The sequence below is a fragment of the Mastigoproctus giganteus genome, chromosome 8, assembly GCF_048544385.1.
Source record: "Mastigoproctus giganteus isolate SK-2022 chromosome 8, ASM4854438v1, whole genome shotgun sequence".
NCBI lineage: Eukaryota > Metazoa > Arthropoda > Arachnida > Uropygi > Thelyphonidae > Mastigoproctus > Mastigoproctus giganteus.
This window is the reverse complement of record NC_143582.1, coordinates 206,147,466-206,162,980: the sequence shown is the minus strand read 5'-3', so window position 1 is coordinate 206,162,980 and position 15,515 is coordinate 206,147,466. Positions and strand designations below refer to the sequence as shown.

Genomic DNA, 15,515 nt, shown 5'->3' with positions numbered 1-15,515 from the left:
AAAAAAAAGTAGATATTTATAAATTGTAAAATCTAAATGGTAATATGTGGCTCAATTTTAACATCAAATTGAAATATTTCAGCCCAAATATGGCAAAAAAGGTCCAGGCAACAAATAACCTAAAAATAAGTGTGATAGCCCTTGGTGCATTTTAATTGAAACACCTTATATTATTAGATATGAAAATAAATGAATAATAAATGTATTTATTTATTTATTTTGAACAGGGTAATCATGGTGAGGTAGGACCACAGGGACCACCAGGCTTAGTTGGTCCTCCAGGACCTAAAGGCGAACGTGGTCCTCCAGGACCAGCCTCTATAATATCTTCAGATAAAGCAGTTGTTGTAGTAAGTACAGTAATACTCAGTTATTTTGATACCCTAGCCAATGACCAGTTCTAGTTCCCTTTTTGCATCAGAAATTTTAACCACATTAAACATTTATGTTAATTTATAGTAATTAATGTCTTTCAGCAAATTATGCTGTTTGTCAATGATTTATATTAGCTCTGCACACTAGCGTAGCTACCCTGTTTTGGGCCCAGAGGCAAAGAATATTTTCGGGCCCCTACTTAATTAATGAAAATTGCAAAAACAGGAGACAGCCAAAGGCTCCGGTGCCCCTAAAGGGCCGAGGCCCGGAAGCAATTGCCTTGCCTGCCTACATGGTAGCTACACCACTGGCTCTGCATTGAAAATTAAATTCTTTAATTAATGTTTATATGCTTGTACTTTTTTGGGTATAAATTTAGTATTCTCCAGCTATTGTTTGTTTTTCTCTGCTGGTTATTCATTTGAATTGTCAGTATTTTCAGTGAATAGTTAAGTGTGGATTGTTGACAAATGATGGTAACCTCCTTTGTGAATTATATAAATTGAACATACTCTGTTATTTAAATTGAATAGTGAAAAACAGAAAATACTATTGAGATGTTTATAATCACTATCAAAAATCAATACACGTTTTTTAAAGTACTACAGAGATAATTATTCCATTAAAGTATAACTCTAAATATTAAATTATATATATAAATGCATATAATAAAAACTGAACTATTGTATTTATAGCAGTTGTCATAAATATAATAGTATAATATAAAGTGAAATTAAGAAAAGGTATTTTAGTAAACTTATTAGTAAACTTATTTACTTTTTAATAAAAATTGCATTTTTATTAAAACGTAAACACAATACATAATGCTTTTAATTTTAAAATACTTTTATGACAATTTTTTCTACATTTTATATCAGGAAAATTCAGCATTTACTGAAGTATCATTTTCTATGAAAAATCACTAATGAATTTTTTGGATTTTGGTGCAGCATACAAGTTATTTGCATACCTCAGCACACAACATTTGTCTGCAGATGGACAATATGTTGGTAATAACTAGCATATGATTATATGTATTTGCATATGTGCATGTGCAAATGCATATTTTGGATATTTCAGTCATTAGTTAGTATATAACAGAGCTATGATGCTCAATACATTCTACATTGATATCAATATTTGTAGATGTTTTTCATTTGGTTTTTACGAGCATTAGCAACTAAGGCCATATTACTCCAGGAATATGCGGTGGAAAATACGGTGGATGCTTTCCGCATCCTGCGTATTTGGTGGTGACGGGCTTGAACCCCAGTCTAATCAAGAAGCGTGTGCAATATTTGTAGAAGAATAAGAGAAGTTTACCTCAATATGATACGTAGAACACTTCCGTATGATACTCTCCAGAAATTAAGACTAATAAAAGATTAACGCAAAATGATTACAATAAAAAATCAATTGAAAACAATTCAAAAATTAATTAAAAATTCAAAAAAATTTTAAAAATTAATTAAAAATTCAAAACACAATTTAAAAAATAATTTAAAAATTATTTAAAGTTTAACATAAATTTTGAAAAAACTATTGTCTTTTATTTGTTTTAATTTCTGGAGAGTATCGTACGGAAATGTTCTATGTATCATATTGTGGTAGACTTTTCTTATTCTTCTACAAATTTAGTCATTAGTGCATATAAATGTATATAACATAAATATTGCATCTTTTGACAGTTTGATCAGTCTTCAGGCAATATGATACATTAAACTAAGAAATGTGATTTTAATCATTGAAAACATAACACTATTACAATAACATTAGCATGGGAAAAGATTTCAGTTAGTGAAATCCATGCTAATGATTTTTTCACTAAAATTTAGTGAAAAAAAATGTCATTGTTGTTTTACTCTTATTCTCATTCTATCAGTGACATTGGATGAGAGTATATTCTTTGAATGTGTAACATAACAGTTTGGTTTTGCTATAAAAATTTACAGAATGAGTAGTTTGAGCTTTTATTCAAAATGCTAATTTGAATAAAAGTGTCATATCAGATCTGCTTCAAAACTTATGGAATTGTAGATTGCAATCAATCAAAAGAATTCACTGTGGATGGTAGTATTGTCTTTTGTGTTTTTGTGAAAAGACTATTCCATGCAAAAAAAAAAAAACTATAGATTGACCAACATGCAAAAACAACATTATATGTTGTGGCGAAAAAAAAAGAAAGAAAGTCAGATCAGTTGCTTTTAACAAAGCTGTGTACTGCAAGAGAAGAGAAAAGTGACTTTTCAAAGGATCTCTATCTTGCCTTGATAAACAGCAGTATCTCTTTAAAATAAATTAAACAATCCAATTTTCCAGTGATTTTTGAAAAAAAAATTGTATAAATGAAAACATTCCAGGTGAATCTATCTTGAAAAAGAATTATCTTAATAATACTTAATCATTGAAAACATCACATCATCATCAAAATTTGTCAAGATATTGGAGAAAATTGCATCTGGATGTCTGCTAATGAAAATGCAGAAGCTTGTGATTGTTACATTTCACATTTGGTATACAGCAATAAAACCAACTTTTATAAAATACATGTACAACATAATATATGTATAGCAGTTTTTCCCAATCTTTTGTCACCCAAATAACACTTTAAATTAAAAGACAAATATTAACAGCACACTGAAATAGTGTTTGCCATTGAACTCAATGGAATTTTTCCTAATCTCATGGCACATTGGTTGGGAACCACTGATGTATAGCATGAATATTTAACACAATAGTATACATAATATACATACAGCATGAATAGTTACAACTTATTATCATCAAGTGCACTATGTTTTTCAATTTACTCATGCTCTGAGGGCAATCACCTCCAGAGTCTGAGTAAATCCTTCCTGATCTGCCACTGGTAGAGACATAATGCACATAGCGCAATATGGCCTTAGATGTTAATGCAACATATAAATCACAATAACAACAAAAACAGCTAATTACTGTTTTTATTACAAGTTCCCTGAGATCTAAGTTAAATGAATTCCTGGATATTTTATATAAGTTGGTCTTGAAAATTTTCGGTTGTGAGGTTCTTACAGGTGAATGGTCATCGGCTGTTGCCCACTTCACCCATGCCCTTCACCATCAATCTTAGAATTAACTTTTAATGGGTATGAAGCTTTTTTACTGTTTACATTCCTTTTACTGTTACGATAAGACCATCTTGGCATTAAGTGTAAAAATTGATTTGGAAAAAATGTGTCATAACATTCATTGTAAATAGTTTTGTTGTTTTAATAAGAATAGCAATATTAATAAAATAAGTAAAATAAGAATAGCAGTATTAATAAAATAAAATAAGAATAGCAATAGTTTTTTAATAATAATAAGTTTTAATGATGCTGATGTACAAAATTAAGCTTGTCTAAACCATCTATCTAATAGAAGAAAAAGATCTCTATGCAAAAATAAATGCATAGAGATCTACCGCAAAAAAAATGACAAGTTGCCACAAGAAAAGTCAGCTTAGCTTAAGAAAAATATTAGGTAACATCAGATATTCCTTGTTTTTGTTTAGATTACATTTTCATTTTCATTATTTATTTTTTTTATTCTGATTAATGAAACTTTGGCAGTAATCAGAAGAGTACTCTATGTACAGGGTGTATCCGAAGTCTGGATCCATAGGGAAAATGAAACCCTATACACTTAATTAATTTATTATTTAAATTTGCACGAATGTTTTCTTAGCTGAGAGTGAGAGCACACATTCCAAATGTTTTCTTTCAGTGCTGCAATATTTTTTGGTTTTGTGCTATAAACATGAATTTCATGTATCCCCCATAGAAAAAAGTAGAAAGCCATAGAGAAGGCCATAGAGTATTTCAACTTCTGAAGTATGTAAACAGATTTTATAACATGTGCTGATCCATTCCTAGAGTTATACGAGGGCTGTTCAATAAAGAATGATCATAATTTTTCATGAACAACTGTACTGCTTGCTGTTTCTAGCTGAGCTGTGTAATTTAAGACCAAACCAAGCTGCATCACATAGCAACTGTGCAGTTGACTCATGCACATGGTGTGACTTTGGTGGACAGTCAAATTTATGCCTGTTCAGCTTCACCTATGTAACAATGGATATGACATGTGAGGAACAGTATGCTGCTGTCATATTTTGTTTCCATCTCAAAAAACATCAGCTGAAGCATATGAAATATTAAAGAGGCTTATGATGAATCTGTGCTTCATCATAATCAGCTCACAGGTGGTTTAGAATGTTTAAAGATGGACATGATTCAATCACAAAATTCAGCAATCCTGGAGCTCCAACCACTGCTGCCACGAAAGAAACCATAAACACTGCTTTTTTTCTATAATCATGAGAGAAGATTGTCATATAACAGTAAGGCAAATGACAGAGATGTTGAGAATATCAATACTTAGCATGCACAGTATTCTCTCTGACCATTTGCATATGACATGTGCTTATGCATGCTAGGTTCCAAGACTACTCACACCTGATCAACAGCAAGTTTGCATGGAAGTTTGTCAGGAGCTACAACGGATGGTTACTGAAGATGGTGAGGTCTTGCACAAAGCGATAATGGCAGATGAGACATGTCTTCATCATTTTGACCTAGAGAGTAAGCAAAAAAGCTCTGTTTGGAAGTCTACCATCACCAACACAAAAAAAAGCAAAAGTTGAGGCTTCTGCAGAAAAGGTTATGGTCATCTCTTTTTTTGACATTCAAGGAATGGTTTACCAACATGTTGTGTCATGTCATACGGCTGTTACAGGACCTACTACAGAACTGTACTGCACACTTTGCGGGATCACATTTGTTGCAAACAATCACCAGTGCATGCAGGTGGGTGGATGACTGCATCATGACAATGAGAACTCTCACATTGCTCATACCATCATTGAATACTTAGCCAGCATGAATGTCAAACATTTCCAGTCATTAGAACTTGTAAAGACATTGGAGGCAATTCTCGAATGCATGTCAAAAAATGGCAGAAATGTTGGAGTAAGTGCATTTCATCAAATGGGAACTACTTTGAAAAGGACCATCAAAATATGGATGATTAATAAAGATTAATATGATTTCTGATTGTATGATATGATGAAGGTTGAAATATTGATATGATATGATAAAGATTGAAATATTGATATGATATGATAAAGATTGAAATATTGATATGATATGATAAAGATTGAAAGATTTTTATTTATAAAGACTGATGATTAATATGGATGATTTTAGTATTATACAAATGTATAATCGTATATGATATACTTGTAAGCATTAATGCCGGCAGGATATTTTGCAAGGTGGTGCATGTGGGAATAAAGTTTTTGTTCACCAAATTTTTGAATACATGCAATATCTTATGTTTCAATAAATTAATGAAAATATTAAAAATTGTGTATTACTTCAAAATTCAAAGAACTTGCACCATGCTGCCAGCACCCATTCTTGTAAGTATAATTTTAATTTTTAGATGTTATGAGTTTAGTTTTTTGTGTTAATTTTTATGTTAATGCTTGTTTTATTGCAAATGATTTAATTATATTGTCCATATCAGTACTTTCTGAAATATTGCTTTCCATTGCTAATATTTCAAGATCATTAAATCTTTCCTGAAGCATTGTAGAACCTTAAATAATTCTTGGTATATTTTCATTTTGAAAAAAGCCTTTCTCTATTTTCAACAGAAATATGAAGCATAAAAAATATTCACAATGCAGTATTTGGTAAAATTTATTTTGTGGTTATTTATTGTAATTTATTTTGAGTATATTTATCGTAATTTATTTTGAGTATATTTATCATAATTTATTTTGGTTTATTTATTGTAATTTATTTTGTGTTTATTTATTAAATTATATTCACATATTTGTTTTAATAGCTATTTTCGATCAGAATCTCTAATTTTGTTTAGAATCTGTAATGTGATAATGATAACAGTTCTTCAATTTTTGCTGCAATTTATATCACTTTCACTCAAAGATGCAACTGTTAATTTTGCATACAAATTTCTGTAATACTATTTAAGGTCTTTAAAATTAAATATAAATTATAAAAATACTTATTTTCGCTGTTGATAAGAGTAAGAATATTTTTACTGTTTGCTGTTTATATTAAACCATTACAATTTTAATACTGAAATTTTACTGTTTCCAGAAGTTTATTATTAAGAAAGTGTCTGTAATTCTGCCCAGACATGATAGGAGGGAGTATATGATGAGAGTCCTGTCAATCAATTCGGCCCTGGAAAGATTGTGCAAGGCTCAAGGGGTAGAATTTTTTTCAGCCTGGTCTGTACTTGTTAACAGGAGAGACTGCTTCTACAGGGATGGGATACACTTAAATAGAAAGGGTGCAAGAATGTTTGCTGATGCTATCGAGGCAGTGTTAGGTGGGTTGGAAAACTGCTAGATTGGGGGGATACAAGGACTAATAGATTAACAGTAGCCACTGGCAGAGGTGAAAGTGATTCTTGCACTGCTTCTATTGGAATGAGCAGCAGCTTGGAAAATAAGATGCAGGATATTTCAGAGTCTGCTGGGAGTCATTGGGGTACAAGTAAACACATGGGTTGTGTTAGGGTAGCTAAGAAAAAGAACAGGTGCATGTATACTTGCATGTACACCAATGCTAGGAGTTTGGTAAATAAATTTGATGAATTTGAGGTATTGCTGAAAGCATCAAAGGCGGATATTGTTGGGATATCAGAGACGTGGTGTCACACAGATATAAGTAATGCAGAACTGGAATTTGGGGAGTACAACGTCTACAGAAAGGATAGACAGGATAGGAAGGGAGGAGGGGTTATGCTATTAGTTAAGAAACACATAAAATCCAAGGAAGTGAAGCCAGTCGACATCACTGGACAGTGCAGTGTTGAGTCAGTTTGGTGTGACATAAGCATTGGGAGATCAAAATTGAGAGTAGGCCTAATGACTCTGATGAGTATAATAAGAAACTGTACAGGGAAATAGAGTGGGCCAGTAAATCAGAGAGTCTTATAATGGGGGATTTTAATTTCCCAGATATTGACTGGAATTTGTGGGTTGGTGACTCACACACTAGCAATGCTTTTGTGGATTTATTGGATGATTGTTTTCTAAATCAGCATGTTCGGGAGGCAACTAGAGGGAGCAATACTCTTGATTTGATTATCAGTAGTGATTCTTCATGCATTAAGAATCTGCAGATACAGGAACCACTAGGTGAGTGTGATCACAGTGTGCTGAAGTGGGATTTACTCAAGGAGGTAACTACCATCAGGGGTAAAGGGAAGGGTTATTGCTTTCGTAAAGGCGACTATGATGGTCTGAGACAGTATTTAAATTCTATACAGTGGGACCAACTGATGATGTTACCAACAGCAAACTCAAAATGGGAAGCATTCAAAGAACTTATCTTGGAAGCTACTAGGCTTTACATACCAACTAAGAAATATTGTTCAAGGTTCAGGCATAAATGGATGTCGGATGTACTAATGAGACATATGGCAGAGAAGAAAAATGCATGGGATACCTATAAATTAACATGTGACACAGAAGCATATGATAGATATAACTTGATCTGTAACCAAGTTACAAAGGAGGTTAGGCAGGCGAAGGCAGATTACGAGAAATCTTTGGCAAGGGATGCAAAGATAAACAGCAAGGAGTTCTTTACTTATGTAAACTCTAGAAGGAAGGGGATAAATCAGATTGGTCCACGATATCGATGGTTCAACTGTTCATGATCCTGCTCAGGTAGCTAACAAACTAAATGAATATTTTGCATTGACATTCACACATGAGGAGTTATTCAGGAAAGGGAATGCCATAGATGAAGTAAACACTGGCAGTGAGCTAGATGATATTGTAATAATTGAGAGTAAAGTGGAGGAGAAATTGTTGAAGATAAATACAAGAAAGGCAACTGGGTCGATGGGATCTATCCATCGTGGTGGATGGGATCTATCCAGTTATATTAAAGGAGGCAGCAAAGGAAGTAAGCATTCCGTTAGCCATAATTATGAGAGCTTCCTTGGACTCAGGGGAGGTACCCACAGACTGGAGATGTGCAAATGTAACCCCAATTCACAAAGGAGGATCAAAGGCTGACACAAGTAATTATAGACCTGTGAGTTTAACTTCTGTTCCACGAAAATTAAAGAAGCACTGGTCAAAGAAGCACTGCAGGATCATCTTGACAAGAATTCAGTTATAGCTCAGACACAGCATGGTTTTGTTAAGGGAAGGTCTTGCCTGACCAATTTGATTGGATACTATGATGTAGTCACAAAAGAATTGGATGCAGAGAATAACTTTGATATTATATACTTGGATCTTAGAAAGGCTTTTGATACTGTTGCACATGGAAGACTGCTGCACAAATTGGAGCAGTGTGGCATTGATGGCAAATTGTTGCTATGGATAAAGGGGTGGTTGAGTGGCAGAAGACAGAGAGTGGTAATTAATGGACACTGCTCATCGTGGACTAATGTTATTAGTGGAGTCCCTCAGGGTTCAGTGTTGGGTCCATTGTTGTTTTCTGTATTTATAAATAATATTGATGATGGTATATCAAGCTTAATGTCAAGTTTGCAGACGATACAAAGGTTGGCAGGGTTGTTAAGGATGCTACTGATGCTATGCTGCTGCAACAGGATCTGGAAAGGTTGAGCAGATGGTCTGAGAGGTGGCAAATGAAGTTTAACATTGACAAATGTAAAGTACTACACATGGGAAACAGCAACCCCAGAGCAACGTATCAACTCTGTGGTACTACACTGACAGTGGTAGAGAATGAAAAGGACCTGGGGGTAATTGTGCAGGCAGATATGAAGTTCTCTGAGCAGTGCAGATGGGCTGCAAGAGTAGCTCATGGTGTCTTATCAATGATATACAGGAATTTTTCTAACAGGGATAAGGAGGTTATTATTCCCTTGTATAAGGCAATGGACAGGCCGCACCTTGAGTACTGTATACAGGTCTTGAGGCCTCATTTCAAGAAGGATGTAGAGCTGCTGGAACGAGCACAGCGAAGGGCAACAAGGTTAGTGAACGGAACGAAGGGTTGCTCTTATGAAGAAAGGTTTAGGTTTTGCAAATTACAGTGTCTGGAGACTAGGCACCGGCAAGGTGATCTGATAGAGGTGTACAAAACCTTGAATGGGTTGAGCATGCTCAATACTGATGGGATGCTGCCTCTTGCTCAGAATAATCACCTGAGAGGGTATAAATTCAAATTGAGGAAAGACAGATGTAGGATAGATGTGCGGAAATTTGCCTTTAGCCAGCAGGTAGTTGGATGGTGGAACAGACTTCCAACCCTTGTTGTGGAAGTTGATAGCCTAAATAAATTTAAGGCTCAGCTGGACAGGTATTTTGAACGAATGGAGGGGTGAAGTGGAAGGGTTTTTTTTTTTTTTTTTTTGTGTCTGATGCTGCATAAGCTTGCTTTCTTGCATCATATGCCTCTACTAATGCTAATGCTAAAGTAAATTTTGCTCCCTTGTAGCTTGCTCTCTGTGTATTTATCATGCACCCCTATTTGAATGGCCCTGGAAATGTGTTTTTGTAATTTATTTTAAGAAAATGTTGCATATATGTCTTGTTGGACTAGACTTCTGATAGACCCTGTATATTAAATTTTTTTAACTTTAAACCATATATAGTGAAACTATAAAATATCCTTGATTGCTTATATACAATTTTAATAGGGACAAAAAGGAGAAAAGGGTCAACGAGGAAAACGAGGATACGTAGGTCCACCTGGTCCTCCTGGTCCACCAGGCAGATCTTCAGGTTTTGGTGAAACTACTCATCCTGGATTTACAGTATGTATATCTAAGCAAAATTTTTGTTTATCCAATGTCTGTAAAAAATTATCTGATTTGGTAGCTCATTTTATGTGAGGAATGAAACTGTATCAACCAAAAGTCAGCAATATATAGAATAGAAAGCTGCATTTGCATGTGCTACTTTAAAAAGACAGACTAGAACAAGTAAATTTTCATGTAATTAAAACAGAAGTCTTAAAACATAACATTGATATTCCATCCCCCATTCTACATCCCAAGGGTCAAGCACTGTGTAAATCGATCCCCCTTCCCTACACACTCAGTAGCGACAAAGCAATGTGAGCAATCACCAAAACTCATTATCACATGAAAGAAGTCAACAAAGTTGCACCCATCATTACAGAATACACAATTTCTTAAATGTAACAACAAATACCCAACAAGGTCAGGAAATGCAGAAACCACGTGAGTGCTCCCAAGTAACCAGGAACCATGACAGTGGAATATCAGTAGTATAACTTCTCAGTCTTATTTTTATGTTGCAATAAGAGATGCACAAGACATTTGAAACTCCCTCTGTGAAAATCATTTCTATTGTCTTAGAGATTGTTAGTTATAAAAAGATTTTTTTTAAAATAACATAGGAATGGGGGATGATTCAATGAAGATATCAAAATAAAACAAATTTTGGATGCATTACTCTTTAAGGATCATAGGGAGCATTATTCTGCCTCAAAAGGTTGACACCAAGAACTCATTACTAATGTTCAGGCTTATGTCTCTAACTTAGAGATTTAAGCCTGAGATTAATTATCTAACTTAGAGACATAATCCTGAGATGAGCTGCCATGATATTGCACTACCTCTAATAAGTAATGCTTCACCAATGGTAAAGACTATTATTACTTATTCTCAGTGGATACCACCTCCCAGGCAGCACCATTTCAAGGCTATTTGGCCCCTCTTCAGTGGGTGGGCAGGTACCTTGGTGTTGCAATGATGACATACCTGGATTGTCTTCATAACTAGATTGTCATCTTTGCAACACCAGGGTACCTGCTCACTTACCAAAGAGAGGCCAAATAGCCTTGAAACAGTGCCATCTGGGTGGTGGTATCCACCTAGAATAAGTAACAATAGTCTTTACCATTGGTTAGGCATTACGTATTCGAGGTAGTGCAATATTGTGGCAACTCATTGTGAAAGTATTCACAATATGAGATATACTAAAACAATCCCAATTTAACTACTTTAGTAGTTTGCCGTGAACTAAAATGATGCACTTGCACTAACCTGTACATGTTAAATTTACATAACATAATGACAGTAACAGTTTTTACCTACAGACAGTTTTGCTCATCTGACCAGTGAGCATTGACATCCTGTAATGAGGTAAAATTCTAAACACATACTTTAATTAATGTTGTTTATTAAACCTACATTCCTGGAAAGTAAATTTTCCTAGAAAATATTAATAGCTTTTAGTATGATTGATGGCAGATTATCAAAACTGTCTGTATGTAAAAATAATAGGGAGCATTATTTTTACATACAGACAGAGCTGAGGTGTAGACAGTTATGATAATAATTTTGAATAATGATTCAATCATGAATTGTTGAAAATATTCTTTCAATCTGTTCATTATGTGCCAGAATGGCAGACAAAATTGCAGATAATTTTTCATTTTCTGAGAGGTTTGAGTTTGACGTATGGTGGAGCTAAGGTGTGGACAATCATAATAATGATTTTGAATATGATTCATGAATTTCTGAAAATATTCTTTCAATTTATTCATTATGTGCCAGAATAGTAGACAAAAAGTCTGATGATTTTTAATTTTCTGAGGTGTCTGCTCTTATAATACAAATTTCATCAAAAACAATGACCACCAATTGTAAGAAGCTCTCATAAGCTGTCATCGTTACTGTCTTTCATTTCTTATAAAATGAAATTTTATAGCTAAGAAAACTGACTAAAGAATACGTTTTTGTCAATTTGAATTCTTTATCAGCAATATTTTTACACACATTAGATACTTCCTAATAAATGAGTGTACTTTTTAAAGCATCCATTCCATGAATTTGAATTTATTGAATGGTTCAATCCATTTTTCTAGGAATCCACAAGTCATTTTGTACAAATTGAACATTTCATTCTTAAATGATATCATTTCTTCACTCTGAATTTATAAGTAAAAATTTTGCAAGAACTTAAGAGAACAAATTTTTCTGTGATGCATAATTGAAGCATTTCATTATGCAATTTTTGGAACATTAAATATTTAGTAATTACTTATTGAATGTGTCAAGAACACTATGCATAACATGAAAGTACACTTCATTTAATCGTTCACTGGGTGCAATAAAAGTATAACATTAGCAAGTACAATGGTGGCCTTTTCTCCCATTGTGGTGCACTTTAAAAATGTTTTTATAATTTATATTTTTACACTTGCATGCTGGCATTATCTTCACTGTCAGTGAGCAAAACTTGAAAGAAAGAATTGAAAAAACCCAACATTCTTGAGCTATTGGATAAATGCAAACATGGAGCCAGCATGCTTTTAAATTCACATTTTAGAATGCTTGATAGTTATGATAGTTATTGAAGAAGCATAGCAAAACCTAAAAAAAATCATTTTATGGCCAAACTTCTTCAATAGCAAAACAGTAATAATACACTGAAAGTCAAACCAATAATGAAGGAAAACTAAAATTTACATTTGCATCACTTTAAAAAATATTTTTATTTTCAAATTTAAGTCATTTTGGTGAACATTTACCACCAACATGCTCAGCAAAGGGTTAGTTGTGAATCAAAAAAATTTTTCACACAATTTTGGCAGCTTTCTTTTGCAAACAAAAATGTCTTCAATACTTAAATAAATTTTTAATACTCAATCTCTTTCTTGGTATAAACTTAACCAACTAGTTTTGAATGAGTCAGTCACTTGTTATACATAAAATTTTCTGAATAAAAAAATAACATCACATCTTTGAGCAATTTTTATGAAGATTTCAAGGCATATTATCACTCCACACAATGCAGATTGTCTGTTGGGACACTTGTTCACTGTCCACATGGAAATCTACCTTTTAGTCCACAGGAGAATGCTCTGCAGGAGAGTACAGTAAGTGTACTAAAAATCTACTCTACTAAGACCACTTAAAGACTGAAGAGAGGGAAGGGAAATACATACACTGAGCTCTTATTCTTATTTTCTTGGAATCAGCTCTTTGCAAACTTACATGCATAAGTGATTTTTTCAACAATATGAATGCCTTTTGTAAAGTCATATTTGATAGATTTAAGTTGAGATGTAAAATTAATTCTTGCAAATGGAAATGATTAAAACTGCTGGGTAAAACATTATACTTAAAATATCAGAAAATTGGGACATTTATATATCCTGAAAACAAATTTTCAGAACAAAATATTGAAAACCCAGATTGCTGGTCATCCTATCCTATTGGGTAGCACTGTTTCCTGCATGTTGAGATCAGCACCTTCTGTGATTCCTCAACTGCTCACTTTGACAGGATCATTGTAATGGCATCCTCAGCAGCCATTACAAAATATACACCTCTCCAAAAATTATCATCAAATATTTTGTATTACCCTTATAATTTCCATGTGTCCATTCAGAACTTCTATTCTTGTCTCTTTTATTGTATTGGAATAAATGGTTAGTTATTTCACTAGGATATTATGATCTACAACCATGTGATTTTTTTTCTAGTTTAGTAAAAAATCACAACTGTACTTCATGACAGTTTAATTTGATTGAATATGAAAATCCTAAAGATAAAATTAAATCCTGTATAACAGGTATAGTGTAGAATAGAAAATTTTGTCTCTTCTGTTCATTCCTATATTCCTACAACATGATAGTTACTAAAGGAACAATTCTGGTAGACCTCAAATAGGTGTTCTTGTTTTATTTATATTCTGTTTTAAATTACTAAAAGGATAATCTTAATCTTTCTAGTTTAACCTCACTTGCATTAATCATATCATTCCTAGCATTCATTGGTTAGCTTTATATAACTGACTACAGTAAATAATTATTTAATATATTTATCAAAATAGTTATTTTTGTGCTTCTCTTTTTCTTTTTTATTTCATGCTTTCAAGAATGGACCTAATGCACAAAAGGTAATAACATATTTTTTAAATGAGCTTGAACTCAATGTTTTGCATTAGGTTTGTTTAAATGAAAGTATTATATGAGCAGTGACCTAATATGAGTAGTGACAAGTACAAGTAAGTGCCAAATGAAGTCTAGAATAGTAAATGAACTTCACTGATTTCAGAAGTATGGAAATCAGTGATCCCTTAAGCTTATGTATATGTATATCTCCCAAGAACATCCTAATTCACTTCACAAATATTGCATATTTATGAAGTGAATTAGGATTTTCTTGGGAGATATACATATTTGATTAGCTTGATGTTTCACAATTCTTTAAGAAAAGTAGTTGACTAAAACATGAATTTCTGAATTATTTAAATGTGCTATACACATTCAGAAAGTATATCTACCTTCTCCATAAATTGTGGATCTGACAATGCTCTCCACATACCACTACTTAGACATCCTATTTTTGCTTGTTATTTAATATTGCTTAATGACTCAGACTTTTATTTTTCCCAACCAGCATTAATTTACATCTAGTTGGTCCTCTTCAGCATACAAGACATTTATATTGCCATTAATGGCTTTGGCCTACTGACATATCTATTAATATCTTTTTAATATTCTCTTAATATTGTTTTAATATCCCATTGCCTGTTAAAATCACAAGGGCTTTATTTTAGATCCACAGGTGATTTCTTTGTATAGCCAATCCATAAAGGTGGTTCCATGAATGAAGTGGGTGTACAGACTAATCAGTATAATATACTGGTCTGTAACTGATCTGTAGTTACTATTTCTTTCTTGGAAGCACTTTTTCTTTTTTTTTTACCAGTCAGTCTGATTTAAGTGGCCAAAAAAGCTATGGCAGCAGTGATAAAGAGTGCATTACTGAGTCATCTGGATAGAAAGGGTTTTCTTTCAAGGATCACAGCATGGGTTTGTAAAGAGAAGATCTTGTGTAACTAACATAAACTATTATGACAGGGTCACTTATGAGTGACTACACTCATAAGTGACCCTGGATACAGGAAGTAACTTTTTACAGTTTTGTTGGACTTCACGAAAACACTTAACTCTTTGCTATTATATTACTATCTTTACTGCTATTATATATTAGCCATTAATATATACCAAGGCTAATATATAATAACAGCTAATATGTAATATCATAGCTAATGTATAATATACTCTGACTACCTCTGAAATGATCTGGTCAAAAATTAGTCAACAGCCTGT

At 33.2% G+C, this 15,515-nt stretch overlaps 1 protein-coding gene across 2 annotated transcripts in view; it reads left to right on the top strand.

Annotated features, from left to right (window-relative positions):
- Positions 1 to 15,515, top strand: part of LOC150082224 (uncharacterized) — a 236,002-nt gene that overhangs the window by 123,756 nt on the left and 96,731 nt on the right. For both annotated transcript variants that reach the window (XM_090380062.1, XM_090380063.1), the window contains 2 exons: positions 228 to 350; positions 10,060 to 10,176. In XM_090380062.1, the coding sequence (XP_090236188.1) occupies positions 228 to 350; positions 10,060 to 10,176 (240 nt within the window). The remainder of the gene's footprint in view (positions 1 to 227; positions 351 to 10,059; positions 10,177 to 15,515) is intronic.